Raw genomic sequence first — 25,434 nt, 5'->3', positions numbered from 1 at the left:
AGGTAATATGTTCAGCATTATCTCTCTATTACATAAAATAGTTTTGGGTCGTCGTCGTTTCATTTCGGGGGATTTTTTATTGTTTCTTTTGAAACTGACATCCGTTTAATTTTCAAATAATGTTCCTAAATATTATGTCTCAAACGTCTACCTACCAACTACTTCTAATAAGCTTCTAATTTTGATACACAAAAATTTCTTAAAGCCCATTTTGACTTAAGTTTCAGCAAATACTACAAGTTAAGACTATCGGGGGAACTCGCAAATCTGGGCACACCATCGTGTGAAACTGCCTTAAGATTTTTTCGTTCTAAAACCATTATTTCATTTCCTCCATACATTTGCTCCGTTCCATTTTCAATAAGTGTCAGTGTCATCATTTATCAATTATCATTTCATTATATTTTATAATATAATATGTGTTTGATAAGTATAAAATACAATCCATTGTAAGGATTATGGAATAGTGAACGACAATTTGTCAACGTATACATGCATTTCATGCACTAACACGCAATGCCAATCCATCAAAAATATCTTTCTCTGTAAACTGTTTTTTATTTAAATAACATATACATAAATAGTGTACAGTATAAACACATACAGGAGATACATTTGCATCTATATTATTCGCATCTAATACAAAAACTCGATTAAATATGCGCGAATTTAAAGTTGTTGTGCTCGGATCTGGCGGAGTGGGTAAATCGGCCCTTACCGTTCAATTTGTTTCGGGATGCTTCATTGAAAAGTATGATCCTACAATTGAGGACTTCTATCGCAAGGAAATAGAGGTAAGTTAATGTTCATATGGATATAAAACATAGCAGACATAATTAATTTCTACATGAAACACACTCACACACGAACACACATGATATGTACATACATATGCGTAATCACAAAAGGCATGCATATACATATGTACGTCTGCTCAAATATATGTATGCATACATATGTTTGTGTGTATTAATGCGAGAATAAATGTACATATTGTTGTTATATATACGTTTATATGCTCATTTAAATGTAAAAATATAGGTATATATACACACATTTGTATGTAAACAGCGTACATTAATCTACTATGTAATTCATGTATATCCGTGCCCACGGGTGTGTATGTACATATTTACATGCATATGATATGTGCACATTTATGCATACTCGCAGGCGTGGGTGTTGAATCGAGAGGACAGGGTTTTAAAGTCAATTTCAACATCAATTTATGCCGCCGATTCACAATATATTATCCATGTGACATTTATATTTATTTATTTATGGGGCAAATATACAAATTATGCGCCTAAGATTTCGCTAGCATTGCATTCCCCCATAAAATATTGTCCGGATGTTAGGAAAATAGTAGACGCAGAAACATAGTACATACAAAGTACATATTTTATACATATTGTCTTAAGTTTTCGTCTGGCAGGAGGGAGGAGACATTTTCCGCAGACAGCACATACCCAGCGGTGGGTGGGCGTAAAAATAACCCTTAATAAGGTGGAGTTGAACATTTTCAATAAAATCAAAAGACAGAACTCGTACTATTAAATCAGCACGTACTATTCCCACCCAAACCCCGTTTAAAGGCGTTTAAAGAATTTTTGTGTGTACTTTGCCATTGCATCTGCGCAATTTTAATTTATTTACATTTAGATTGACTACGACGAGTCCGGTCCGCTAGAAAAAATGTACTATAATAGTAATCCATAAATAAAGTTGAATCAGTTTGTTAATATGCATATATTGTTCCTACTATTTACAGGTAGACAGCTCGCCTTGTGTTTTGGAAATATTGGACACAGCAGGAACAGAGCAATTTGCCTCCATGAGAGATCTATATATCAAGAATGGACATGGCTTTATTGTAATGTATTCACTTACGAACCATCAAACATTTCAGGTATTTATAGTTTTACAACTTTAAAGAGAGTTTCTCTAACACTAATATTGTCTCTCTTCTCTTGGCCAACAGGATATTTCTAGTATGAAAAATGTCATCACTCGTGTGAAAGGAAGTCAGCCAGCACCCATCCTACTAGTCGCGAATAAATTTGATTTAGATTGCCAAAGAGAGGTATCCACCGCTGAAGGTAAGCGTACAAATTGAAATAAATCATTAAGAGCTCCTATTTATATCGCAGTCCTGTGCATTTAACTTGATAATCCTTTGAACGTCAAACAATGGCTTCTAAGAATAGACGTACATCATAATAGCAGCTTGCATAAACGATTTAAAAGTTGAGACAGAATAAAGAGATGTGTCTATTAAAGAGACTCCTGGCACATCCTGAAATTATACCACTCAATATTCGATTATCCCAGAAATTTATTGCTCGTCGTATTGCTTACTTAATTAACCATTATTTCTCTCATCCGTTGGCTATTAGTTTTTCTTTGCGAGACTCCCTTTAATTGATTTGAATTTATTTTTTAGGTAATGCCTTGGCACAGCTTTGGGACTGTCCATTTATCGAAGCATCAGCAAAGGATCGGATAAACGTTAATGAAGTATTCGCAACCATTGTTCGCGAGATGAATTTGACGCAGGAGAATCGGCAAAAAAAGAATTACTGTTGTTGTACGCTTTTATAGAAATTTTGTAAGATTGTAAGATTATTATAGTTAAAAATAAAAATACTAATATTTAATAGATAACGAACATGCCAAGAGTGTTGACCATTATTGAATAAATTCTGAGGATGAAATTCAAGTTGAACGAAGCTCAAGACGCCTGCAACTGTGACTGTGTTAAAGGCGGAGTAGTTTCGCAGGCTTCTTCGACAGCCCCCTGTCTTCTATACTCATCAGGATGCCAGATCCTGCAGATTGGATATCATTACGGAACGATTACATATTTCTTGGGGCTCGACAACTCCCACTTCCGTCGCATGCGGAAGCCCTCACCCCAGTCTTCACTGCGATACAAATTCTGCCTCAGAAGAGAGGGGGTGATGTGTTCTTCAGAATGAGTCACTGCTGCTGACCACGCCTATGGTCTACTCAACCATAATCAGATCAGTGCAATCGACAAACCAACGAAGAGCCATCGGTAGTAATGCTTGCTGCCAGAATTATCTGGTGCAGTTCTCTGCAATCATAGGGCATGACTCATATTCGTACGTTTTTAATGAATACACAACACACGCCAGACAAGCTTCAATAATGTGTATAGAAATAAATACTATAAAATTTGAAAAATATTTAATTTAGAATAATACAAAATATAAAACTTTTAGGTCTAATACAGTTTGTATACATGTGAATTAGTTTATTTTATACCATTCCAAATCGTCTGGTTTGTGGGAAGACGGCGGATTCACAATGGTCTGTGCGTCGTTGAACAAATTAGTGCATATATTATCTTCAATCTGAAAACACACACCGAACATATAGGGCCAGTACTATCTGATAGATCAGTTACATACCTGTAGGGATGACACTAAGTTATCTGGGCAGTCAAGCACAGGAAGTCCAGATTCTGGAAAAAAAAGAACAACAGATGGGGAAACAGGTATGAATATACGTTTGTACGAGTACATATGTATGTATTTGATTGTTTATTCAACCTAATCAGCTTTTTACTTCACTTTCAAACTGTCTCAAAAATCCGCACAAAAGAGCCTTGGGAATGACGCGAATTTACCCCAACCCCCACAGAAGATCCACGATATCATTTGTTATCTTGAGATAGATAACTGATAGCGAAACAGATCCCATGGACTTGGACGAGGAATATTCTATTCCCAATGGTATACGCTAGTGTGTTATGGTGGAACAAGACTTACGCATTCTGGGATCAATCCATGAAGTCGTTCGATCAATGTGATTTATAAAATATATATCTCCGGACTCAGTAACTGCCTGTTCCCAACCATCCGGCAGTGGACCCAAGCTGTTAGCAATAGTCGATGTGGTAGTTTGTTTTGTAGTTTGCAAAACATCTATTAAACAAAAACAATGTATTACAAACCAAAATAAATTAAAAGCAAAACAAAAGCGGAATTCTATCTGGAATTGGAATTGGCCTGGCGCCTTTTGAAAAGAACAAGTACGCGTGTTAATTGGGGGAAACATAATTCGGAACATGTAATAATAGGACGAATACACGGATACGCTAAACCAAAGAACACCCGTTCTAAGGCCCATCTGTTGGGCCATCTATCATTGCACATTATTGGGACTTCTCGTGCGGGAACTGCATTGCATCGCGCTTCTCTTTTATGTGACTCTACCATATCTCTGCTAACTCTCTTAGAGTCCACTGCAGAAGAATGTTTTCTGGGGTTAAGAGGATATTGTAGATAAAGTTTTCTAACGGAAACCTTTCATTAAAAATGGCATACATGAATGATCTGGGTTTATTAACAGACAGTTACCACAGTCGAAGCTTAATTCATTTTCGGTTCTGTACTGAGCTGCCCCTGCCCTTTCCTTTCTTTTTCTTTCCTTACTGGGGTTAGTGAGATCGAACGGTTCGAAATTAAACGGAAGCATCAGTACATTTCTAGCCCCGATTGAAAATCGGATTTAAGACCTACCGCTTTGCTTGATTCGTTCGGCCATTAGGCGCTGCTGCTGTTGGCGATATTGAATTCTTGGATCTTCCCATTGCGTAGATTTTGTTGTATGACTGAAAGTAAATGCAAAAGAATCAGATTTCTATAATTTATATGTTAATGATCTAAAAGCGTTTACAATTAAATTCAAGGATGGGCCATTGTAATTATAAAACGGATATAATTGTATACATATGTATATCTCGTAGATCCATAGTGTCATAGATACATAAGTTCATTCAATACATGTGTACATATGGGTGTATTTGTGATAACTTACTTCAAGTAATAAATCTGGCCATCATTAGTTTTTGCCTGCTCCCAACCTGGTGGCAATGCTCCCAGTTGGCTTTGCAACTGAATGGGGCTTACCACATCGTACGATCGCTGCTTTTTATGCACTGTTTGCGTGGACATGGGCATGTCCTGGCCCCCCATGCAGGTATTCATGCCATCTAGCTCAATATTGTTGGCAGCACTGTTGGGGAACTCGGCACTGTTCTCGGGATACGTCGGTCCTTGGCCGCTGGGCCCCGGATTGGCGTCGCTCCTGGAGCGCACGTTGTAGTTCTGCTGCAATGAGGCTGGGCTGCTGCGAGCGCGAAAGTGATGTATCGCCAGGCGGCTTTGTTGTGATGGCTGGATCTGTGAGATGGCTGGCTGCTGCACGTCCACGGGCTGCGCAGTTTTGTTAATATTGGATTGGGAACCTGCGTCGTATGTGGAGTCCGCACTGTTTGCTCGCGAGTGCGAGGGGGCTGGTGGTGTGAAAAAGGAATTTGGAAGCTTCCGCATGCGAAAGGGGAGCTGTAAAGGGCGTTTTGCATCTCCGGGATTCAACACGCTATCGAATAGGGCCTGCAAATTATCATCTGTATCTTGATTCACGCGAACAACCAAGTTGTTGGACGACTTAATGGGCGAGAGCATATCCTCATCGTCGATTTCTTTCTCGATTATGTTGTTTGTATTGCTTGTAGACATCGTCGTTAACATAAAAAGAACACTTATTGTACAAATGTAACTAATTAAAATTATTTTCAATCATGTATGCGCATATATATATGTTCATCCATATATGTATCACTCCGTCATTATAGGCAAATGTATAACATTAAATTGTTAAATTAAAATTAAACTTCGTTGCAATAAATAATAGTAATAATAATAATTCAATGGAACTGCCAACATAAAACAAACACACTTCGGGAACACCATCCAGCACGCTTTGTCAACATTTTAGTATTCGATTACCTTATATCGATATAATACACTGAAATAAATGTGACCGAATATCTGAAAATAAAAATTATATTAAATTTAAATTCAAATATTTATGTAAAATGTGAGTTCCTGGCTCGTATATAATGATTAATAATTAATAATGATTATAGTGATAGGAGGCAATAAAGTTAAAGCTCTGAAATCTTACAGCAGAGCAAGCAGTGTGAGCGAGATAAATATATAAGCTAGGATCTGATAGTGCTGCAGCTCTCGACTGTCATGGATGTATGTCATTAGTTTTCATTTCTATATATGTCGTTTCTAATCGAGCTGGTGGCAGCGCAGCTATAGATTTGATCAGCTCTGTGTGCTGGAAAAAAACCTTTTGTCGCAAATAGTACGACTCTTGCACTCTAGATTTGACTTGAAGTCTATCACCCTTAAAAGAATGAATATTAAACGTGAGATTTTTTTCATGTATCCAGTTTATTTTTTAGAAAGTTTAAATTAATATTGATACAAAATATTTATAATTAATCATTTTAACTATCGCATCACAGTGAACATTCAATAGTGACAGTAACTATCGGCGTTCAGTGCTTTTCTTGTAATCGAGTGTGCCACACAATCGAGTATCGATTAGTTCTATGATTGTATATAAAGAAAGACAAGGGTTCTCAACTTTTCTTAATATTTTAAGTCTCAAGGAATTAATGTAGAATCAAGCAAATGTAAAATGATCTTCGAATTACTTAATATATTCTGGATACCTTTTGCTGGATTCATATCGTTTCTGATATTCATATCAGCAATCAACAAATCCATCGGCGTCCGGAGGGCATATGTAAATCTTCTTTTAAGGATATTTGAGGTAAATTTGTTGTGCTAGTGACACCCAACCACCCATCGACATATTAACAGCCATTAATTTCGTGCTCGTACCTTCAGTTGATTGCCCCTGTCATGGCCAACTGATAGTTAGCTATTCCAAAGTCCATAAATATAGTCAGCCTAAAGTACATGCATACATTGATACGCACAGGCGAGGCAATATGCAGAGGCCATACCGATGTATGCTAAAAGGTGTTATTTTATTGTAATTTCAAATGCTTTCGGCTGTATTCAGACTAGTTATGAAACTGGACAGCTTTTTCTTTGAACACACCCACCTATATGCTCACATAAGAGTTGCTACGGGCTTATCTTTATGGTCGGTCGGTCGGTCAGGTCAGCCATCGAAAGAACTGTTGTTATGTTATCAACCTGTTTCCTTCTGCTTTCATAACTGTTAACTCTTTGCCCCATCTATAGATAAAGGTCCCAGACATGAAATTAATGTATTGTTTTATCTTTTATATTATCGAATTTTCAGTATGGTCGAGTTAGCATAGAGCATCAACAACTTTCCCAAAATAATCTTAAGACTGACGATACAAATTCAGTGCAGTTCGTCGATAATGCCGATTCCAAGGAAAGTACAAATGGAACAACAATAACTAGAGATGCAGTACTTCTTCCACAACCGCAAGAGCCTGCGCCAGAAAAGCCAGCGTCCTCAAAAAAGGTACGAGGGGTCATCCATTGCCTTTTCTTGTCTATTATAACCGCTAGACGAAAAGTCTTTATCTCAATTGTTGTTTTTATGCAGGAAGAAATTACCTTTGACTTTGAAAAATGCCTGGACTACTTGAAGTCGGGAGTGGAGTCCATAATTGAAGATGATGTGACATCCCGTTTTGAGGCGGAGGAGCTGAAAAGCTGGAACATGCTGACACGCACCAATAGACACCACGAATTTATATCCTGGAAGATAACGCTCATTTGGATGGTTGGATTTTTTGTGCGATATGTATTCTTAATGCCATTGCGTGTATTAGTTTGCTTTGTTGGTGTAAGTATGAACTGTTATGTATGTTTGTTGTACAGCAAATACTTAAAAGTTGCTAGGATTCCCTTGCCTTCGATTATGAATTGACAAACATAAAGTGTTGGTATAACTATTCGTATGCAAGTGAATCAACGCAACAAGCGACTAATTCAAGCTGTTAGGGATACTTTACCTTATGCTATCCCAGGGACAAAACTGTCACAGCAAGTACTAGGCAGCAATGCATTCTTGCATAGTAAGTTGCCTCAAATGTAACATATTTTACCCTGGAGCCAACGTTCTATAGCTGTTAGCTTATGTGTTCCATATGGGAACCCATTCGTCTATTTATTAGCAGTAAACTTCAACAATTTATCGCTTTTCACAAATAATATTCGTGGAATGTGGAAAGTTGTGGGCCATCGACGTTAGTTCCCCTGAATAAAGCTAAAAGTTCTTTGGGCATCTGGTATGATAATAAAAACGTCCTTACGTGGAATCAGAATATTTAATTGGCTTATGTTGAACCCACATCGACGATATTCGCTGGAAGTTGGTACACTCTGGATATTTTAGTCCAGAAATGTGCATGTCCTTGCTCCCAACTGCTCTCATCATGACGTGGCACATTGATGCTTGACACGAACAAGAAAATGCTCCAAAAGAGAATGCCGGAGAATTATAAAAACAACATACATGGCGTACGAGTGTCGCGGCACATTCATGCATGACACGCACAAGTGAATGCTGCAAAAGATAATGCCTGGGAGTTGCAAAACCAACATACATGGCGCGTGCATGGCGCAGCACATTGATGCTCGACTCGAGTTTGGCTGAGAAGGGTTTTTTGTTGCTTTTGTTGTTCAAAAAGCCAGCCCACCGCTGTTTAAGTCCATTACCAGGGCCAACAACTGGGACTTGCTAAAACATAAAGCCCTAGTAGAAGTACTAAAATTGATGAATTGTCTTAAGCTTTAATCTTGTAATGGAACTTTTGTTAAACCACTTCTTCTGTCGCTTAAAAATAGTTATGTTTATTTAGTTTTGATTTTGTACAGAGCTCTGATTACTCGTACTATTTGTGCTAAGCATTATTTGTAGCATTATAGCTTTGTTTTCTCAACATAATTGCGTAGAGTATACGAGTACGTACGAGTATATTGTAATCCTTTGCTGTGTTGCAATATTTTAGACGTTCTTTTTAAGATCTTTTGTTTGATATTGATTGTTTGATATTGTTATGTGCCTGTATTTATTATTTAACATTTCTCTAATACAAATATTTGATTCCTAGGTTTTATTTGCAGTTTTAACAAACTCTATTGTGGCTCTAATACCCAATCGATTTTTGCGGCTCCTTTTAGCGGACTTATCGTTTAAAATTACGTTCCGTCTTATAGCAAGTTCTTTGTCATCCCTTATTAAGTTTCATAATAAACAATACAGGCCCACCAGATCCGGGTTTTGTGTAGCAAATCATACCTCTCCATTGGACGTGGCAATACTATCGACAGACCGTACCTTTTCTTTGGTGAGAAAGAAGTTTTATATTTACTGCTACATATAAAAATGGATTGATTTTAATTGTATAATTCATGCATGTAACCCCGAACTCTAAACTCTCGTCCATCTCTTCAATGGTACATTCATATCTTTCGTAAAAGCACCCAATCTCAATTCTCAATCCCATTCTCAGCAGACAGGCTATCCTTCCGTCCCTCCCTGGGTACGAGTACCTATGGATTTGCAGAACGTAGCTCTCTCTTGCTCATACAAACATACTATTTATTCAGTAAGCGGTAGTAATACAGACCTGAAATGTACCAGTATCTGTACGTTTTGATAACCCCTCGGGTATAACATTGTGACGAAACCTCTTATCTAACGATAATTCCATCATTAATTACACCTGGTGACTAGTTAAGACCTTAATATGCGTCTGGGAAAAGCACCGGCCGACTATTCGAGAATTCATGCATGAATTTAATTAGAATAAGTTCAGTTTTATGTGTAGTATTATTCTATGTTTCTGTATTCGTATCTTGGCTTTTGTCTTTGTCTTCGCGTAGTTGCGCATCTGTATGTACTTTTAAGTTTTGTTTACATTTTGATTGCCACAGCGCTTATTTCTTAGCACAGCTAAGAATCAGGTAAGAGGAGCGAATATATTTAATTTATTACTACCATTTAGTTAATGATTTTACGTTGAGTACTCCTAAAGTGGGCTCGTTTCTCTGCCGTGTCCATTTGGTCAGCTTCCACGCTGATTTTTTAGGATATTTGCTTGGGTTGATTGTACCGACTGATTCCACTAAACTGATGCGTGATTCGGAAGAATTCTATACATATTGTTGATAAACATACGTGGAAGATTGCAAGAAGCTTGGATACATCGCTGGTCTATGGGCCTATGGGTCCCTGGGAATGTTCTCTCTCTCACCTCCAATGCGTTTTTCACTTTTGTAGGAGTTTAGTGCCCCCTTAAACATTGAGGAAGCAAAGGTATTCCAGCAAACCTCCACACAACACACACAACACCTTTTAATTGAATGCAATGCCCTGCCAAAATATTACCATAATATTACTTTAATATTTTATGCCATCTTAGGTAGTATGGCTTACAGTGTGTACGGCCGCTGTGGGCTATCTGAAGGAGGGACAAACAAAGCGTGCTATCGTGAATTTAGTACTGGGGACATGCTTTGGTGTCCTGTCCAGTGCGATTTCAGCGGTTATAACATACCATAATGAGGAGAATCGCCCGTTGTCTGGCATTTGCGTCGCAAATCATACCAGCCCCATCGATGTGCTGGTGCTGATGTGTGACTCGACCTACTCCCTGGTAAGGCAATTTTTAGACCTAAAGGATACTAACTATTGTATGGAAACACTTGTGAATTCCGTTTCGTTTCTAATTACACAACAACTTTTTTAAGTTTTCAAGTTCTGTAAAGTACATAAAAAACCCCGTAGTGGAATGGTAGATGTATAAGCAGAGAGCCCTTATTTCTTCTCCCTTCTTTTGTTGTACATACTAATTATTATTCTTTCCTAAAATTAATAGTTTTTTTTTTTGTTGGAATGCGGTTGGTTTGGAAGCTGTTGCCAATCAAGAACCAATGTTATGGGACTGCTGTAATGTTCAGTCATTAAACGTGAGCTGAGCTTCTGTGTGAGAGCTCTTTAGACTTTTCTTTTTTCTTATTCTTAGGTTTAGTATTATACGAGTCAGCTTTTATAATGGTTTATCCCAATTCTCGGGCATTCATACCATTAAAATTAAGGTTATATGTATATTCCTAATTAATGTTGACATTCCTCGCCTCGCACACATGTAGGTACTAATTTACTAATACTTTCTTGGTTGATGATGCTTGATTATTGTTTTAATGTTTGGTTTTTGGAATTTTGTATGTTGTCTGCTTGGTGAAATAGTCTCTACATTTGCAGGCACATTAAACAGTTTCTCTACATATATATTTCAGATTGGCCAACGTCATGGCGGCTTTCTTGGCGTCCTCCAAAGGGCCTTGGCCAGAGCGTCGCCCCACATTTGGTTTGAGAGAGGCGAGGCAAAGGACCGTCACTTGGTCGCCGAGAGGCTAAAGCAGCATGTTTCGGACCCAAACAATCCACCAATTCTTATATTCCCGGAGGGAACATGCATCAACAACACATCAGTAATGCAATTTAAAAAGGGAAGCTTTGAAGTCGGCGGTGTCATATATCCGGTGGCCATAAAGTGCGTATAGTAGCAGATCTGTTGGAAGAATACAATTATGATAATCTCTTGCTCTTTGTTTCTTTAAGGTACGATCCGCGATTTGGCGATGCTTTCTGGAACAGCGCAAAGTATTCGATGATGCAGTATCTTTACATGATGATGACATCATGGGCAATCGTATGCGATGTCTGGTACCTCCCGCCGATGTACAGACAGGATGGAGAGTCTGCGATTGATTTCGCGAACCGTGTGAAGAGTGTGATTGCAAAGCAGGGAGGCTTAATTGATCTTGTCTGGGACGGACAATTGAAGAGGATGAAACCAAAAAAAGAGTGGAGGGAAATTCAGCAGGTTGAATTCGCGAATCGTTTGAAGGCGGAATGATAATAATTTTAATGATAATGAAAATACTTCTACAGTGACTGTAATTTACATACATATACATAATTCGTACATACATAATTTTTTTTTTATTTGTAATATGTATAAATTACGATTAATTATTGCATGGTTTAAATAAAAGATGAAGTCAAATGTAAATAGCTATTCGTACGAGTATATAAACTGATTAAATTATATTTGATATACTGGTAACCCAGAAAACCAATGTTTATCTCATCTTAAGACGAGTAGTCTGTTACCTTGATGCGAGCCAAGCCGAGCTGTGACATTCATTGATTTCTTTGTTATGTTAAAGTGCTAAGGCAGGTGGGGTCGTCGCTCTTTTTTTCTCACAGCAATCCCGTACAGAAAGCGACTCCACTCGAAGACTTTTTTGAAGGTGAGGCCCAGGCTGGTCAAAAAACTGCTACCAGGTCAACGCCCGCTTGAGTTTCTTGAATATTGCTCAAATTGATAGGATAGGTGGTTTAATTGGGAGTTGTGGGGGCATTATCATAATAAGAGAGTACTCGGTTGTCGACATAAATTCCTAATAGTTAATGAGCACACCTCGTTCTAGGCACCGTTTTGGGGCGGAATCAAATTGTAAACGCTTTCAGATGCGTGGTATATTCAATACTTTTTCAGTTCCGAGCACAAGCAGAGCAGAATGTGTTTGTTTTTGTTTTACCTCACGAGTCATACCCGTAGATCGGATCGTAGATCTGGCCTTCATAAATTGTTAGGCTCATTGCCAATCGCAATTGAGCGATTTACAATTAATAAATACATACTTATTTATAGATTTTATATTGTATAGGTATACGTATATGTAGGTATACTGGCACCCCCGCCATACCATGCATACATTTGCTGAATTACTGAATTTCGAAGGGTATCAAGATTATTAATATTTTAATGGCTTCGAATCTGCACAAAACCATTGTTATTTTCCATAAAAACATACATTCAGATGGCAATCAAACACTTGGGGGCTACATACATACATATGTGATCCACTTACATACATATGATGGGACACACATACGTATGTATTTACAAACTGGATTATTTGCACACACTGTCCATATGATCTTAAGTGTGTGTATGCATGTACATACATGTATGTAGGTATGTACATATATTCGATCGATCACATCGGATAGATATGTAGATCGCGGAGCAGTGCACATACTCGTATGTTTGTATGTACTTTATTACGAACGGATTTAAACATGGCCTTTTGACCCCGTTCGCATCGGTCTGCATTTCACATACTCGTACATATCTAAATTTATTCGTTATATGTCCATACATACATCCTACTCCCTCAAATCTGAAAACATACATACATATATGTATGTATATTGTACAGTGTGTATCTATCTATAAAGCCAGATGAACAGATGAATCTATGTTTTGTTTTTATTGTAGCTTTTCCGTATTGTATGCTCGTATGAATTTAGGAAATGAAAAGCCCCAAAAAGATATGTATGTATGTATGTATGCACATACAATGTACAACAAACACATGTAAATATTTCAATATTTCAATATGAACAAATGTATGCGTAAGGTATTTATTTATGGAACTGGGTTGAGCAGTTATGAGTTATTTATATATTTTTAGACTCGCCTAAAATAAGGCCATGAATGTACTTTGATACATATCCTATGTATGCATGTGTGTATGTACATATTTATAGACTAAGCACAACCGTATGTACATAAATACATATAGATGTATGTATTCTATAGTCTCTATAGTCGCTATAGTATAGGTTAGTGTGCGTGCAGACAGCTAATAAATTGTCCGTTGTGCAGAATTACTTTGATACACGTACGGACACACACCACACTTTTAGATACAATTTGCATATGCAATTAATATACATAAATAAAATATATTTAGAATCTTATGGATCAATATATGGAACTACTTGCACCGACATACAGAATGCGAAATCCCATTGTTCCGAAATAGCAGAGTGTACGTGTGTCCATTGTCTGGGAGCTGAAAGTTACTATGTTGCTACCGCCCTGAGTGGGATGGGTGTAGCAGTAGCATTGGCAGTAGCATTAGCCGAAAGCGATGCGATGTACACATAAATGTGTACATACATACCATGAACATGTATTGCATGATAAATAATGATATATTCAGAAAGTGCTGTTTTTATTACGCAAACTGTATTTTCTTAGTTGTGCCGTGTGCATCCACAAATATAGACTACCTGTGTACAGAATCTTTCCAGTCTAGTCCGCGGCATTTCCGACGAATAGGAACTACTTCACAGAGTACCTCCGAAGGTATACATCACATCACATCCATATACATATATGTATATATATGTACACACGCATCGTACGCTAGCGCAGTTAAATATACATACATACATACATGTATATGCTAAGTTCTTTTTTTTTTGCCTCTGCCCGTGGGATATTACTGAAACGCTGCCAATTCGCATTGGCCATCCAAAATCAATTGCATTTAACTGAAGTTTTTGTCCGTCTTTGCCTTGCCTCTCCCCCCGCAGACATACTCAAACACACACATCAAAATGCCTTTTGTTCCCGTGGAAACTCCCAAGTGCCCAGCATGCGGAAAGTCGGTCTATGCCGCTGAGGAGCGCGTTGCTGGTGGCTACAAATTCCATAAAACATGCTTCAAGTGCAGTAAGTATTGGGAGAATCCATAAACCAGAACTATGGCCTCGATCGAATCGATCTTTGCCTGGAGCAACATGGCATAACGTTTTGCTTTCCGTTCCGTTCCGTTTAATCACAAAAGGCATGTGCAACAAGGCTCTGGACTCCACAAACTGCACCGAGCATGAAAAGGAACTGTTCTGCAAAAACTGCCACGGACGCAAATACGGACCCAAGGGTTACGGTTTCGGTGGTGGTGCCGGTTGCCTGTCCATGGACACTGGCTCTCACCTCAACAGAGAGTAAGGACTAAAATAAAATATGTTTTGTATGAAAAGTGTCAAATTCCTTGAATTAAATGTGTAGTTTTGCTTGCTATTAGAACCTGTATGTTTTACATGTTGTTTTATTTGTTCTACTGCATTCCCCCATGGATACACCTCGTCTTTGAACTTGTCACCTTTGTGCCCATACATTTCTGACCGTTTGGTATGGGATGGTACTCACGATCAGAACAGCTTTTATGTATACCTTTTGTTATTTGTCCAAATATACACAATGTATTTTATGGTAAAAAACTCAATTCAATAATAAAATGTAAAAATGTAACGGGAAAAGCTAATAGAATTCAAAATCTTTTGTTCTGTCTTTTGTTCTTTGGTAAATATTGTTTCTCCCAATGACCTTGCGGTGGTCCCCAAATCTGTTGCTAAGGTCTGTCTTCGTTGATGTTTTTTGTTTGTATCAGGGGGGCCATATAATGAGATTCATCCCCTGTTGAATGTACAATTATGTATTTTAGTGTGCTTGTAGTGGTACTCGTACTCGCTTAATTGAGGAAGGCATCTGAATCACTCACCTCACTGAATCATTATAGCTTTGTTCCACCGAAAATTCCGCCAAAGGCGCCCGATGGTGAGGGCTGTCCCAGGTGTGGCATATATGTTTATGCAGCGGAGCAAATGCTTGCCAGAGGGAAGGTAAGCCTTAGGGTATGGTGTGTTCTTGGGCAACAGACACTCAGACATACATATCTATATGATTATTAAAAACAATTCTTTATGAATGCCTTCTCCGAGTATTTCGGTTGGGTGGAATCATTTCAAAGAGCTTTCATTACGATTCCAGGGGTACCATCGCAGATGCTTCAAGTGCGTACAGTGTAACAAGACACTAGACTCCACTCTTCACTGTGACGGTCCTGATAAAGATATCTACTGTCGAGGTACTTTTCACTTTCAATTGTTTACAGCTTACGGACAGCTTTTGGGGCTGTTTGGGGTTTAGAGTGTATCAACAAGTATCATTTTACAGGATGTTATGCTCCAAAGTTTGGAACCAGAGGCTATGGACAGCTGAATGGCTTAATGTCCGACATTCAAGACTGCGAAAGGCAAAGGTACGACTAATTCGTGATGAAGTTTGAGTTTCATTTAGCTGTTGAGCTTTATGGCTTTGGTTTATTAACATTGGGCATGCCATTGGCCTCATTTTTATAGTGAAATGGCTCCGAAAACCGCTGCCATAAACGTGGAACAAATTCAGGCACCACTGGGAGAGGGATGTCCGAGATGTGGAGGTGTTGTTTTTGCCGCTGAGCAGGTCCTGTCGAAGGGGAGGCCCTGGCATAGGAAGTGCTTCAAGTGTCGGGACTGCACAAAGACCCTCGACTCCATCATTGCGTGCGACGGCCCGGACAACGATGTCTACTGCAAAACGTGCTATGGCAAAAAGTGGGGGCCGCATGGATATGGCTTTGCATGTGGATATGGTTTTCTTCAAACCGATGGGGTTAGGTGGGTATGGGTAATCCCCTTCTACACGATATTATTGTCCAACTACAAACCTATTCCATGGCCTTCCCCTAGTGAAGGCGTATCGCAGCGACCCTTCGTGTGTCCCGATACGACATCGATCAAGGCGCCCGAAGGCGAGGGATGCCCGCGCTGTGGCGGAGCCGTTTTCGCCGCCGAGCTGCAGCTGTCCAAGGGGAAGATGTGGCACAGGCAGTGCTTCAGCTGTGCCAGGTGCCACCGACCCCTGGACTCGGTCCTGGCCTGCGACGGTCCAGATGATAACATTTACTGCAAGCTGTGCTACGCGAAACTGTACGGCCCCAAGGGCGTTGGATACGGTCACACCCCAGCTCTAGTCTCCACGAGCTACGAATATACGCCCACCAGGTATGGACCCCTTCATCGCTATCGGCTTACCCGATTGTACATAATTTTCCGTGTCTGTTTCAGTTGGGGACAGCTTAACCGCTGCGGTGGCCAATCGGAGGACGGATGTCCCCGTTGCGGATACATCGTGTTTGCGGCCGAGCAGATGAAGAGCAAGAACAGCATATGGCACAAGCTGTGCTTCTACTGCTCGGGCTGCCGAAAGTATCTGGACTCGACTAACCTTAACGATGGTCCCGATGGCAACATCTACTGCCGATCCTGCTACGGCAAGAACTACGGACCGAAAGGTGTGGGATATGGAATCGGGGCTGGCACGTTGACCATGGCCTAACGGGTGCGGTGTGGAACGGTATGAGCCAAAAAAGTGTACTTTTATAAGACTGGGCCAGTAATCCAACAAGCTCCAAATGGATATTGAAGTTTCAGTCTTTAAATGAACACTTTACAGGAGGCAGACCCACAAATATTCGGATTTATTTTAATCAAATTACTGCACGAGTAGTATTGTATTTCTCGGAATAGTTTCCTTTTGGATGATGTATGGGATCAAAGCTCCAAAGCCATACATATTTATTTAACTAAGCGTCGTTGGTGGTTATTAATATTAGAACTACAGATGGTATACATCCGTCAAGTATCTTTACAAGCGAAATCGATATGTGTGTATTGGCGGTCGAAATAAACGAAAAATATATTCTGAATTGCTATAAAACAACGAAAATATACAAGCTGCTTACTTTCAGAGAGTGTTAGACCCGGAAACCACAGTTTTGTTTTATAATATGGAAGGTTTTTTTCAAGAAATCTTTATTCAAAATATCTTAACAAGTATAGAAATAGTAGATAGTATTGTAATGGTTTTTGGGATAATCAATAAGCTACCTGAGCTTGTTGAATTACAGCAATCCGCTGAATAATATAGAATTTTGGGGTACAACGATTTCCAAAAGTTGATTCTCTGATTTTGGAGTAAATTATCCGTATTGAAGTTCTCGTCGATCAAGAGAACCGAATCGTTGTTGGGAGTCATTGCATTCCACTTGACGTATACGTTGGACTTGGTAGGGTTCGAGGTTTTCGCAAAGTTTGCCCATAGGGTCATGATAATTTCGGCAATTTTCTTGTCGGTAGACTTCCACTCCACGGAGTTTGTCATATATGGGTTGCCCCAGACGAAGACCTGATCGAAATACTTAGGCACGTTTATCCAACTGGGAAGATCCTGAAGCACACTCTTGGGGCGTGTCTTGAACAGGTAGCTGTAGACGTGCTGATCCTTGCTTATCATGTCTGCAAACATTTGCATCGGCGTGATATAGAACTTTTCGGTGTGGGCACTGATTATATGTTTGTTCGCCTTTCTCATATCGTTATCCGTCTCGTTGTTGTACATAAAATGGATTGCCTCCGAGATCAATTCGTAGCTGGAGCACCATTCGTAGTTCTTGACCAGCTTATGCATATCATTCACTGCTATGTCGTTGAAGAAACCCTCCAGGTCGGCGGCGCTGATTTCTGCATCGAGATTATCCTTGAATAAGGTCAACACTTCTTCCATGTCGGTTACTCCAATGATGACCGGCACCTTGTGATAGCTCCCCCTCTTGAACAAAATCTCTGGCTGGTTTTCGATGAACGGATATGAGGTGTTACTCAATCCAAAGTCCAAAACAGGACCCCAACTCACGGAGGGAAGGTTCTCGGAGAGTCGCTTTCCGTCAATTTTCTTGAGGCACTGCATAAACATAGACGTGGGCCTGCGTGGACAGCCGAAAGTGCTCGAAACTTGGTCCAACGAGCCTTCGTAGTCCGATGGTAGTTTCACAGAGTTAAGTGGATTGCCCGACATTATAATAGCCTTATGGAAGCCCCCCTTCGACCACTCGCCCGAGGTCATGTGCAGTGCCACGCTTATTGCTCCGGCATCGTGCCCCATGAGGGTGATGCGATTTGTGTCGCCACCGAAGAAGTTGATATTCTTTTTGACCCAATACAAGGCTGCTGCCTGATCCATTAGTCCATAATTTCCCTGGGCTTCACCATCGTCGGTTGTAAAAAATCCGAAAATGTTTAGCCGATACGAAAAGGTTACAACAATCACCTTTTGCTTAAAGACCAATTGAAATGGGTTCACATCAGCAGGGCTTCCGGTGGAGAAGTCCCCTGAATGGATCCACACAACGACTGCATATCCATTAATTTCAGGCAATCCTGAAAATGTGAAAAGAAAATGGAAGAAATGGAATTTTGAATACTTACAAACTTAGGAAAAATAATAATGATTAAATAATTATAATAATTTTCAGATGGACAATTACCACTCACCATCAGGTACAAAAACATTCAGATACAAACAGTTCTCTTCGTATTTCCTGGCACTGCCTGATTCCTGATTGGTATCGGAGGACAAGATTTTCAGGATTTGGTCGGTTTCTTTACCCAAGGAAGGCATTGGATTTTGCAAACAGTCCGCTCCGAATGAGGTTGCGTTAAAAATTCCCTTCCAGGGTGTTAGTTCGATATCTGGAGGGGAAAATCTTCCAGCATGGGCATAGCGAATACCGAGATAAGCTTTAATATTTTGGGTTCGAAACATTTTCAAATATGTTCCAGATATGACTCCATTGCCCGGAATATGGATAAACGGAGCATCCACACATTGCACGTATATAAAAAAAAAGCTACTAACTAAATGTAAAAAAAAGGCTAAAAATGTTAGGAAATTCCTTTTGCACTTCATTTTCCGTACGTATCCTTCACATCTTTCTATGTTTTGAAGTTAAACGACACTGTTCAAATCCTGCACGACACGCGAGCCTCTGGTTGCTATGGTGAAAATACACAAAAAAATATTGTTGCTAGGATTTTGTAACTATGGTAGTCGTCATCGTCATCCATCTCGCCTTCCTCTGCGGTTGTGTTTATTTATTTCGGCTACGTCAGCCGCCAGAATGCTGTTAACCCCTTGTTACCGTTGGCCCCACTCTGTATCCAACACAATGTCCCGACCCAAGAAATAATTGCAAATATTATACTACTATTATTCATACTATGGCTAAAAAGGCTCTCCATTAACGATCTAGAATCATTAGGCAATCAGATAATGCAGGCTGATATTGAAAAATCACAAAAAACTGTAAAACATAGTTTTGGAAACAAATTCGAAAGGTAGTAACTCATTGATTATATATCAGTCTAACACAAAGTCTCAACAAACTGCGTAGCATATCAAAATGAGTAAAGATCAGAAATCTTTGGAGGCGAAGAAATTGGAAGCAGCTCGCGTGGCAGAGTCATCTAGCAAGACCAATGACAAATGCATTACAGGCATTCTTATGAAGGGTGCCAGCGGCTTGATAATCGGCACTGTATTCACAGTATTTTTCACACAGCCCCGAACATATCCGATCTGGTTGGGCTTGGGTGTTGGCATGGGCCTGGCCTACGACTGCTGCCAGAAACGGTTGGCCACCGTGGACGATAATCAACGATAATGACACCTACTCAGAATGAACACAGGCGAGTATATCTAATGTTATTCATCACGTACTATTTGAAGGGGATTAACAAAAGAGAGACGATGCTTTGTACCACAAAAAGAAAGTCCATTATGTGGTAGAGGCTCCCTCCAAAAGCGCTGTTTTGGTCCCGTCCCTAACTAACTGCTAATCCAGACTTTCTTCTAATTCAAATTCAATTTATCAGCAGAGCGAAGCATATTTAATTAAATCATTTTTCAAAATGGTTTTTACATGTTAAATATTTAACAAACGCATGGGTTTTTTCACTTAAAGAGTTTCTTTTATTGCAGATTCTTCAATTTCAGTGTATTTTTGCAAGAAAAAGTATTAGATATTAGATAAACAGATGTTTTTTTACTGTGTTAAGTATTTTTATCTTTTTTACTCCATAATTTCCATGAGAATTCGCTCATGGCTCACGAAATTTGTTCGAAACGGCACGAAACGAAATCCATGGGGCGCATTGATATGAAGAAACCAAACTGGTTTTCTCGCATCGTGAGTAACCCTAGTTCGGGCCCCACAAATTAATGATGTTGACGTTCTCTTCGTGGCGCCTGCGCATGTGTGCATGCCGTGGTAACTTTGTCAGAGGTACTTTATGCTTCGTCGTGGCTTAGACAGCGGACCAAATCGCATTGGACAAATCATACTTCAAACATAAAATATATGTTAAGCCATATACTCGTATTTTGTTTCTGTTGCATTGTTAGCCCCTTGTTTAATGAGTTTGTTTGAAATGTTTGTTGGACCAGTGCATATAACGAAGTGACTACATGGATATGTATTTCCAAATGCATTGAATGTATGTATGTATCCATCTATTTTATGTAGCTGCTGTGATTTGTTAGTAGAAACATAAAATACTCGTATCTGTTTACAAGCTATCTATGTACTTTATATATGTACAACAATTGTGTGTGAGTGAGTTATCCAATTAAATGGAACAGTGTTTTTGCAACCAACCTGAATAATGATGTAGGCCTTTCTCTATTCAATGTTTCTCAATGACCAAATGTTTCATTGTCTCTATGTGCGCCTTGTCTTTTCTTTGTGCTTGTGTTTGTGATTGTGATGGTTACATACTGTGGGCAACAAAAGTTTACGGGCCCGTTCAAACATTTTGGCTGGAAAATGTGTGTGCACAGACTTTTTTGACCGCTGAATGGATAAGCACCCGCTCCACACTGACAATCTGTAGACCTTGGCGCATAATGTGGAGTATGTACAAGTGACCAAACCAAAGCCACCTAAACAAGAATCAACCCACATCCCCTAAGCCAGCCAACAGCAGACCGAAAGCGAAAGGCAGGCACTGTAGAAATATTTTGATATTCGCGTACCAAAGAGACACCCTACTTAAAATTTGAACGATCACCTTTGCTGCGCCAATGCCACCGGATCGGTGGCGGTGCGGTCGCAAAGTTCGTCCTACTTATTTCGAGATATTATGGATCTCAATTAAGGTTTGAAAACTACATTTCTTGTGGAATCGTGAAGAGACTATCAAATGACTATTGAAAAATATACGTAGATCACCGGAAAAGAAAGAAACCAAACTTATTAGTATTACAACGGCACATTATCTATTATTACATAAAGCCCAAAGATAATTGACTGAAGAGATAGTTAAATCACAATACTTATGTATATGTTTCAGCTCTAAGTTTGGTAATATATTCCAACTTAATTATTATAATTCGAATTTTAATGAATAGTAGATTATACGAGTATCACTCATTGGCCATGTATAAATTACGAAATTTTTAATTATTTTTCAGATTGAATTTATTTTTCCCCAACTTTAAATCTGTGCATCCTTCACAAACATGTTAATTTACTTGCTTATACTTTGTGCTTTAAAAAGCGGTAAGTTTATTAAATAAATGGATGGTTTGATTTGATATTTACTCAAGTTTCAAAATACAAACTACACATGCAAAAAAATATTTAAAATTTGTTTATATTGTTATGTGTATTTCGATTCCAGCATCTTGTGGTGAAAATGAGTTACTTACTCAAACTGTTTATGGATTTTTGGACTTTACGACTACCATTGGGAATACCGTAATGGTATTTTCTCCCCAAAGCTCCCCACATTTTGGTGAGTTTTTATTATTTTCAGATAATGTTTCCTAATCAAGAGAATAAGGTCCTTAGCATTTTAATTCTGATTTTGGGGACACAAACTGATTTAAATATACCAATTAACGTTTCTTTTGTTGTATCTTTTAGAACTAAAACCTAACAACACAAACAACATCATTAATATTATTGAAACCAAGCCAAAATTTTCCAAAAAAGAAAAGGAAAAAGAGGGAATCAAACCTACCCCTCTAATTTTGAGTCAGTCCAATGTACATCCCGAAACATTTACGTCGAATAGTGAGTCGTACAATAAAAGTATATCGAATTCCCCAATACAAACACTATTAAGCACCCCCGAATACGATCTGCTTTCGCGCCAGCCAGAGCAGTTTGCCGAAGAATCGTATCGTGTGGTTAACTTTAAGGGGAAAAATGAAGCTGAGCGGCAAAGAAATTATTTGTCTAAAAAGGAGAGTGTCCATGGTTATCAGACAAGAGTAGCTGACGGCAACGCTAGAAATGGTGTTACTTCCACAAAGGAATCTGGGCGTTTTACAAAAGTTCCTCAGTCCATATCTTTATCGAATACCGAGAAAAAGAGCAAGCCCAGGCAGACCAGAATAAATAAAACATCAACGATTCAACCAAGTAAAACTATTAAAGATTCCACATCTCAGACTCTGGTCTCTAAAAATCCACGGAAAAGTCAACAAGGCAGCCGGGATCACAGAGGGTCAAGCACTAGAAAATCATCTCGCCCAAAAGGAAAAAGGTAATGATGTAATCCAATTAGTTAAAAATGAGCATCGTGTCATTAAAAGCAATGCAAATATTATTTGCCGAAATCAATTTTTCGTTCTAGGAGGCATAAATCAACGCAAAATACTAAATTATTAATCACTCCATCATCAACGGAAACTACCTCACGTCACTCATATCGCTCCAAAGTAACAAGTCTACAGGAAGAATCCGTTACAGTTCCAAGTGCTAGCACGTTCAAACTAAATAGGCGACCAGGTCGATGGCAATATAAAACCTCCGCAAAGCCCAAAGTTAATATAAGGAAGAATACCAGCTCCAACAGTCCGATCACCATCCAAAATAATGATACGACCCACATTGATCAAAGCATACCGGAAGTTCCCATAAACGGCGAAAATCCGGAGCAGATTCTGAAGGTCTTAAACAGTGGAAGAGATCTAGAGGCTTCTGGCTCCCAAAATGGCCCTGTGGCTAATAACAATGACAACGACGAGCAAAAATCAAAGTACTTTGTGCAAACATTAAATGTAGAGATATCGACACCGAAACCTTTTATCGACACATACTATGAAATTGCAACAATTAAAAGCCCGTTTATATTCCAGGTAATTTCTGATATGTTTTAATTGATATTTGATATTTTTTTTTAAACTTCTTTAACACGTTTCCATTATCTTAATCCTGAAACCTTTTTTTAGGCGGGAGTGGTAAAAAAAACGAGATTTTTGACCGTTACATCGACTATAGAAAAAGTAATAAGGGAAGAGCACACGAAAGAATATTCTGAAGATGATGGCCCTCTGACCGAAAATATTTTGGAGTCGACAACTCAGACAGACGAAAAACCATTGGATGGAAGTATATCAACATTAAAACCTATTTATATTGAAGATGGTTCAGAGACTCCTAGCTTAGAAACAATAACTGAATCGTTTTCCATAACACAAACCAAGCTTAAAACACAGATTCTTCCTATAATTAATGAAAAAAGAAATGAAACAATCCAAGTAACATTGGTTCAAACATATGATTATACCAGCCTTATAACAGTTACGCAAACAATATCCCCATTAAGCGAAGATTTCAGTCCTTCCAAGAACTTTAAAGACTTCGAAGGGAATTTAGACGAAGCTGGATCAGAGCTGAACTTGGATCTGGAGTTCGGTGATGAGGATAATACCGGAAAATTTGATGCGAAAATTAAACCGAAAATTAAGGAAGACATCAAGAGTGGAAGCAACCTAACCCTAACAAATCCATTGATACCTGAGACTATTCATTTTTCAGAGAGCCAACTACCGAACAGTTTCATAACCTCAACGCGCCCAGTTGTAAAACTTGAAACAATTTGGGAGTCGCATGTAGTACCTCTAGTTAGAGGAACTGAGACCATTATGAGAACGCTCTCCAAGTCTGTTGGAGTAGTTGAGAAAACAGAATACGTTACTGATATTACTCCACTGACCGTGCCAACATCACAATATCCATTTTCAATCAATCCTTTCTACAATCCCTTATTGCCCATGCCGCCACATCAGCAGCAGCTGATTACTTCCACTGAAATTTTGCAAACAATGGCAACAGAAACGAGCTCTAAGGTTTTGAAATTGACATTTGGTGCAAGAACAGCTTATACCACAATATTTTCAACTGCCGTTGTGCCAACACAAGTTACAAAATTAATTACAGCAACCATACCTGTTCAGCACTCTGGATCTTTTCCAAACTTCTATCCACCCCCATATAATCCATTCGCATATGTTGGTTAATATTTAAATAGATGTAAGGACGAGCACCTAAACCAATACTTCGATTGCTCTAAATAAAATTTTTGTTTATAACTAAGTTTGTGTATTGAAAGGCGGTGATAAAAATACAATAGATTTTATTAGATTTAATATAAACTTTGTCACAAGAAAGTGCAAATATAATTGTAAATATTTATCTTAAGTTTAGAAATAAGCTATATTCAAATTGTTTTTGATAGTTACATACGCGTAAATATGGTCGTTGTTTGGTTCAACTTCTCGGATAAAATAAATTTTTCTACTTTTTCAATCCATGACTTTTTTGTTCTCTTTCGTTTTCTCCTATCAAGGAAGAGTGTATGGGATTCTTTTTATGTACTTTTAGTATACAGGACTCAATAGTGCGTATACACTTTAATATTAGCTCGCTAATACCGCTAAGCAAACAGCACATAGAGGCGTAAAATCGAGTAAAAACTCACTGCTCACTGCTAGAGCAACAACGTATATTCTTTATTTTTTGTTTTAAGGCATGCTGAAATTATACAAGGTGTTCTGCTCCTGCAACGCGCTCTCTTTTAGGGTCCTATTTTGTTCTTTTCTCTCTCGCATCGAACATGGCGTAAATAGTGCTGAGAGAGTTGGCGAACCAGCAGTCGAAACGTAAATTCTATATTTTTATACCGTTAAATATCCCATAAAATATACATATATGT

General features: G+C 38.8%; 7 protein-coding genes across 11 annotated transcripts; 5 read left to right on the top strand and 2 right to left on the bottom strand.

Moving 5' to 3' along the window:
- Window positions 1–341: 341 nt before the first annotated feature.
- LOC108160391 (ras-related protein Rap-2c) lies at window positions 342–2,678 on the top strand. The gene is made up of 4 exons (XM_017294378.2): window positions 342–794; window positions 1,772–1,909; window positions 1,982–2,099; window positions 2,444–2,678. Exons 1-4 carry the CDS (start codon window positions 660–662, stop codon window positions 2,599–2,601), a joined length of 549 nt encoding a protein of 182 aa, XP_017149867.1. The 5' UTR covers window positions 342–659; the 3' UTR covers window positions 2,602–2,678.
- A 517-nt stretch (window positions 2,679–3,195) lies between these two features.
- On the bottom strand, window positions 3,196–5,795 carry LOC117188085 (transcriptional coactivator yorkie). 2 transcript variants are annotated; one of them, XM_033391410.1, is made up of 5 exons: window positions 4,846–5,795; window positions 4,548–4,639; window positions 3,795–3,950; window positions 3,435–3,487; window positions 3,196–3,377 (listed from the first exon to the last, which is right to left on the bottom strand). In XM_033391410.1, exons 1-5 carry the CDS (start codon window positions 5,559–5,561, stop codon window positions 3,273–3,275), a joined length of 1,122 nt encoding a protein of 373 aa, XP_033247301.1. In that variant the 5' UTR covers window positions 5,562–5,795; the 3' UTR covers window positions 3,196–3,272. The 2 variants fall into 2 exon arrangements, with proteins under 2 accessions (XP_033247301.1, XP_033247302.1); XM_033391411.1 differs by lacking the exon at window positions 3,795–3,950 and having other exon boundaries at window positions 4,846–5,794.
- A 629-nt stretch (window positions 5,796–6,424) lies between these two features.
- Window positions 6,425–11,926, top strand: LOC108160080 (glycerol-3-phosphate acyltransferase 3). Of its 3 annotated transcripts, XM_017293847.2 has the most exons (7): window positions 6,425–6,660; window positions 7,162–7,353; window positions 7,438–7,680; window positions 8,951–9,187; window positions 10,265–10,498; window positions 11,142–11,398; window positions 11,467–11,926. In XM_017293847.2, the coding sequence occupies exons 1-7, from the start codon at window positions 6,526–6,528 to the stop codon at window positions 11,762–11,764; spliced, it is 1,596 nt and encodes a 531-aa protein (XP_017149336.1). In that variant the 5' UTR covers window positions 6,425–6,525; the 3' UTR covers window positions 11,765–11,926. The 3 variants fall into 3 exon arrangements, with proteins under 3 accessions (XP_017149336.1, XP_017149337.1, XP_017149339.1); XM_017293848.2 differs by lacking the exon at window positions 10,265–10,498 and having other exon boundaries at window positions 6,426–6,660; XM_017293850.2 differs by lacking the exon at window positions 8,951–9,187 and having other exon boundaries at window positions 6,427–6,660.
- Window positions 11,927–13,998: 2,072 nt separating this feature from the next.
- LOC108160082 (muscle LIM protein 1) lies at window positions 13,999–17,272 on the top strand. 2 transcript variants are annotated; one of them, XM_017293854.2, is made up of 8 exons: window positions 14,302–14,440; window positions 14,556–14,715; window positions 15,291–15,393; window positions 15,542–15,638; window positions 15,728–15,812; window positions 15,913–16,209; window positions 16,282–16,596; window positions 16,660–17,272. In XM_017293854.2, exons 1-8 carry the CDS (start codon window positions 14,326–14,328, stop codon window positions 16,928–16,930), a joined length of 1,443 nt encoding a protein of 480 aa, XP_017149343.1. In that variant the 5' UTR covers window positions 14,302–14,325; the 3' UTR covers window positions 16,931–17,272. The 2 variants fall into 2 exon arrangements, with proteins under 2 accessions (XP_017149341.1, XP_017149343.1); XM_017293852.2 differs by lacking the exons at window positions 15,291–15,393; window positions 15,542–15,638; window positions 15,728–15,812; ... (1 more) ...; window positions 16,282–16,596; window positions 16,660–17,272 and adding an exon at window positions 13,999–14,071 and having other exon boundaries at window positions 14,556–14,803.
- Window positions 17,273–17,389: 117 nt separating this feature from the next.
- On the bottom strand, window positions 17,390–19,387 carry LOC117188461 (carboxylesterase 5A). Its single transcript, XM_033392372.1, has 2 exons — window positions 18,925–19,387; window positions 17,390–18,810 (listed from the first exon to the last, which is right to left on the bottom strand). Exons 1-2 carry the CDS (start codon window positions 19,337–19,339, stop codon window positions 17,411–17,413), a joined length of 1,815 nt encoding a protein of 604 aa, XP_033248263.1. The 5' UTR covers window positions 19,340–19,387; the 3' UTR covers window positions 17,390–17,410.
- A 390-nt stretch (window positions 19,388–19,777) lies between these two features.
- LOC108160624 (MICOS complex subunit Mic10) lies at window positions 19,778–20,114 on the top strand. Its single transcript, XM_033391709.1, has one exon. The coding sequence runs from the start codon at window positions 19,833–19,835 to the stop codon at window positions 20,091–20,093; it is 261 nt and encodes an 86-aa protein (XP_033247600.1). The 5' UTR covers window positions 19,778–19,832; the 3' UTR covers window positions 20,094–20,114.
- A 1,787-nt stretch (window positions 20,115–21,901) lies between these two features.
- Window positions 21,902–25,031, top strand: LOC108160623. Its single transcript, XM_017294742.2, has 5 exons — window positions 21,902–21,989; window positions 22,111–22,224; window positions 22,356–22,980; window positions 23,071–23,575; window positions 23,669–25,031. The coding sequence occupies exons 1-5, from the start codon at window positions 21,950–21,952 to the stop codon at window positions 24,737–24,739; spliced, it is 2,355 nt and encodes a 784-aa protein (XP_017150231.1). The 5' UTR covers window positions 21,902–21,949; the 3' UTR covers window positions 24,740–25,031.
- Window positions 25,032–25,434: the final 403 nt, after the last annotated feature.

This window comes from Drosophila miranda, chromosome 3 (genome assembly GCF_003369915.1).
Source record: "Drosophila miranda strain MSH22 chromosome 3, D.miranda_PacBio2.1, whole genome shotgun sequence".
Lineage (NCBI taxonomy): Eukaryota > Metazoa > Arthropoda > Insecta > Diptera > Drosophilidae > Drosophila > Drosophila miranda.
Note: the sequence above shows the minus strand (reverse complement) of the source record. Positions and strands in the feature narration are given on the sequence as shown.

Excerpts from the sequence above, each read along its gene's own strand:
- LOC108160623 (XM_017294742.2), top strand. The coding sequence starts at position 21,950 with ATGTTAATTTACTTGCTTATACTTTGTGCTTTAAAAAGCG. Across the intron at positions 21,990-22,110 it reads ACTTTGTGCTTTAAAAAGCG|CATCTTGTGGTGAAAATGAG; the intron begins GTAAGTTTATTA and ends TTTCGATTCCAG. Across the intron at positions 22,225-22,355 it reads CCAAAGCTCCCCACATTTTG|AACTAAAACCTAACAACACA; the intron begins GTGAGTTTTTAT and ends TGTATCTTTTAG.
- LOC108160391 (XM_017294378.2), top strand. The coding sequence starts at position 660 with ATGCGCGAATTTAAAGTTGTTGTGCTCGGATCTGGCGGAGTGGGTAAA. Across the intron at positions 795-1,771 it reads TCTATCGCAAGGAAATAGAG|GTAGACAGCTCGCCTTGTGT; the intron begins GTAAGTTAATGT and ends TACTATTTACAG. Across the intron at positions 2,100-2,443 it reads AGAGGTATCCACCGCTGAAG|GTAATGCCTTGGCACAGCTT; the intron begins GTAAGCGTACAA and ends TTTATTTTTTAG.
- LOC108160624 (XM_033391709.1), top strand. The coding sequence starts at position 19,833 with ATGAGTAAAGATCAGAAATCTTTGGAGGCGAAGAAATTGGAAGCAGCT.
- LOC117188085 (XM_033391410.1), bottom strand. The coding sequence starts at position 5,561 with ATGTTAACGACGATGTCTACAAGCAATACAAACAACATAATCGAGAAA. Across the intron at positions 4,640-4,845 it reads GGCCAGATTTATTACTTGAA|TCATACAACAAAATCTACGC; the intron begins GTAAGTTATCAC and ends ATTTACTTTCAG. Across the intron at positions 3,951-4,547 it reads CGAACGAATCAAGCAAAGCG|ATGTTTTGCAAACTACAAAA; the intron begins GTAGGTCTTAAA and ends TTTGTTTAATAG.
- LOC108160082 (XM_017293854.2), top strand. The coding sequence starts at position 14,326 with ATGCCTTTTGTTCCCGTGGAAACTCCCAAGTGCCCAGCATGCGGAAAG. Across the intron at positions 14,716-15,290 it reads GGCTCTCACCTCAACAGAGA|CTTTGTTCCACCGAAAATTC; the intron begins GTAAGGACTAAA and ends GAATCATTATAG. Across the intron at positions 15,813-15,912 it reads CAAGACTGCGAAAGGCAAAG|TGAAATGGCTCCGAAAACCG; the intron begins GTACGACTAATT and ends TCATTTTTATAG.
- LOC117188461 (XM_033392372.1), bottom strand. The coding sequence starts at position 19,339 with ATGAAGTGCAAAAGGAATTTCCTAACATTTTTAGCCTTTTTTTTACAT. Across the intron at positions 18,811-18,924 it reads GAATGTTTTTGTACCTGATG|GATTGCCTGAAATTAATGGA; the intron begins GTGAGTGGTAAT and ends TCACATTTTCAG.
- LOC108160080 (XM_017293847.2), top strand. The coding sequence starts at position 6,526 with ATGATCTTCGAATTACTTAATATATTCTGGATACCTTTTGCTGGATTC. Across the intron at positions 7,681-8,950 it reads TATTAGTTTGCTTTGTTGGT|GTTTTATTTGCAGTTTTAAC; the intron begins GTAAGTATGAAC and ends TTTGATTCCTAG. Across the intron at positions 9,188-10,264 it reads CAGACCGTACCTTTTCTTTG|GTAGTATGGCTTACAGTGTG; the intron begins GTGAGAAAGAAG and ends ATGCCATCTTAG.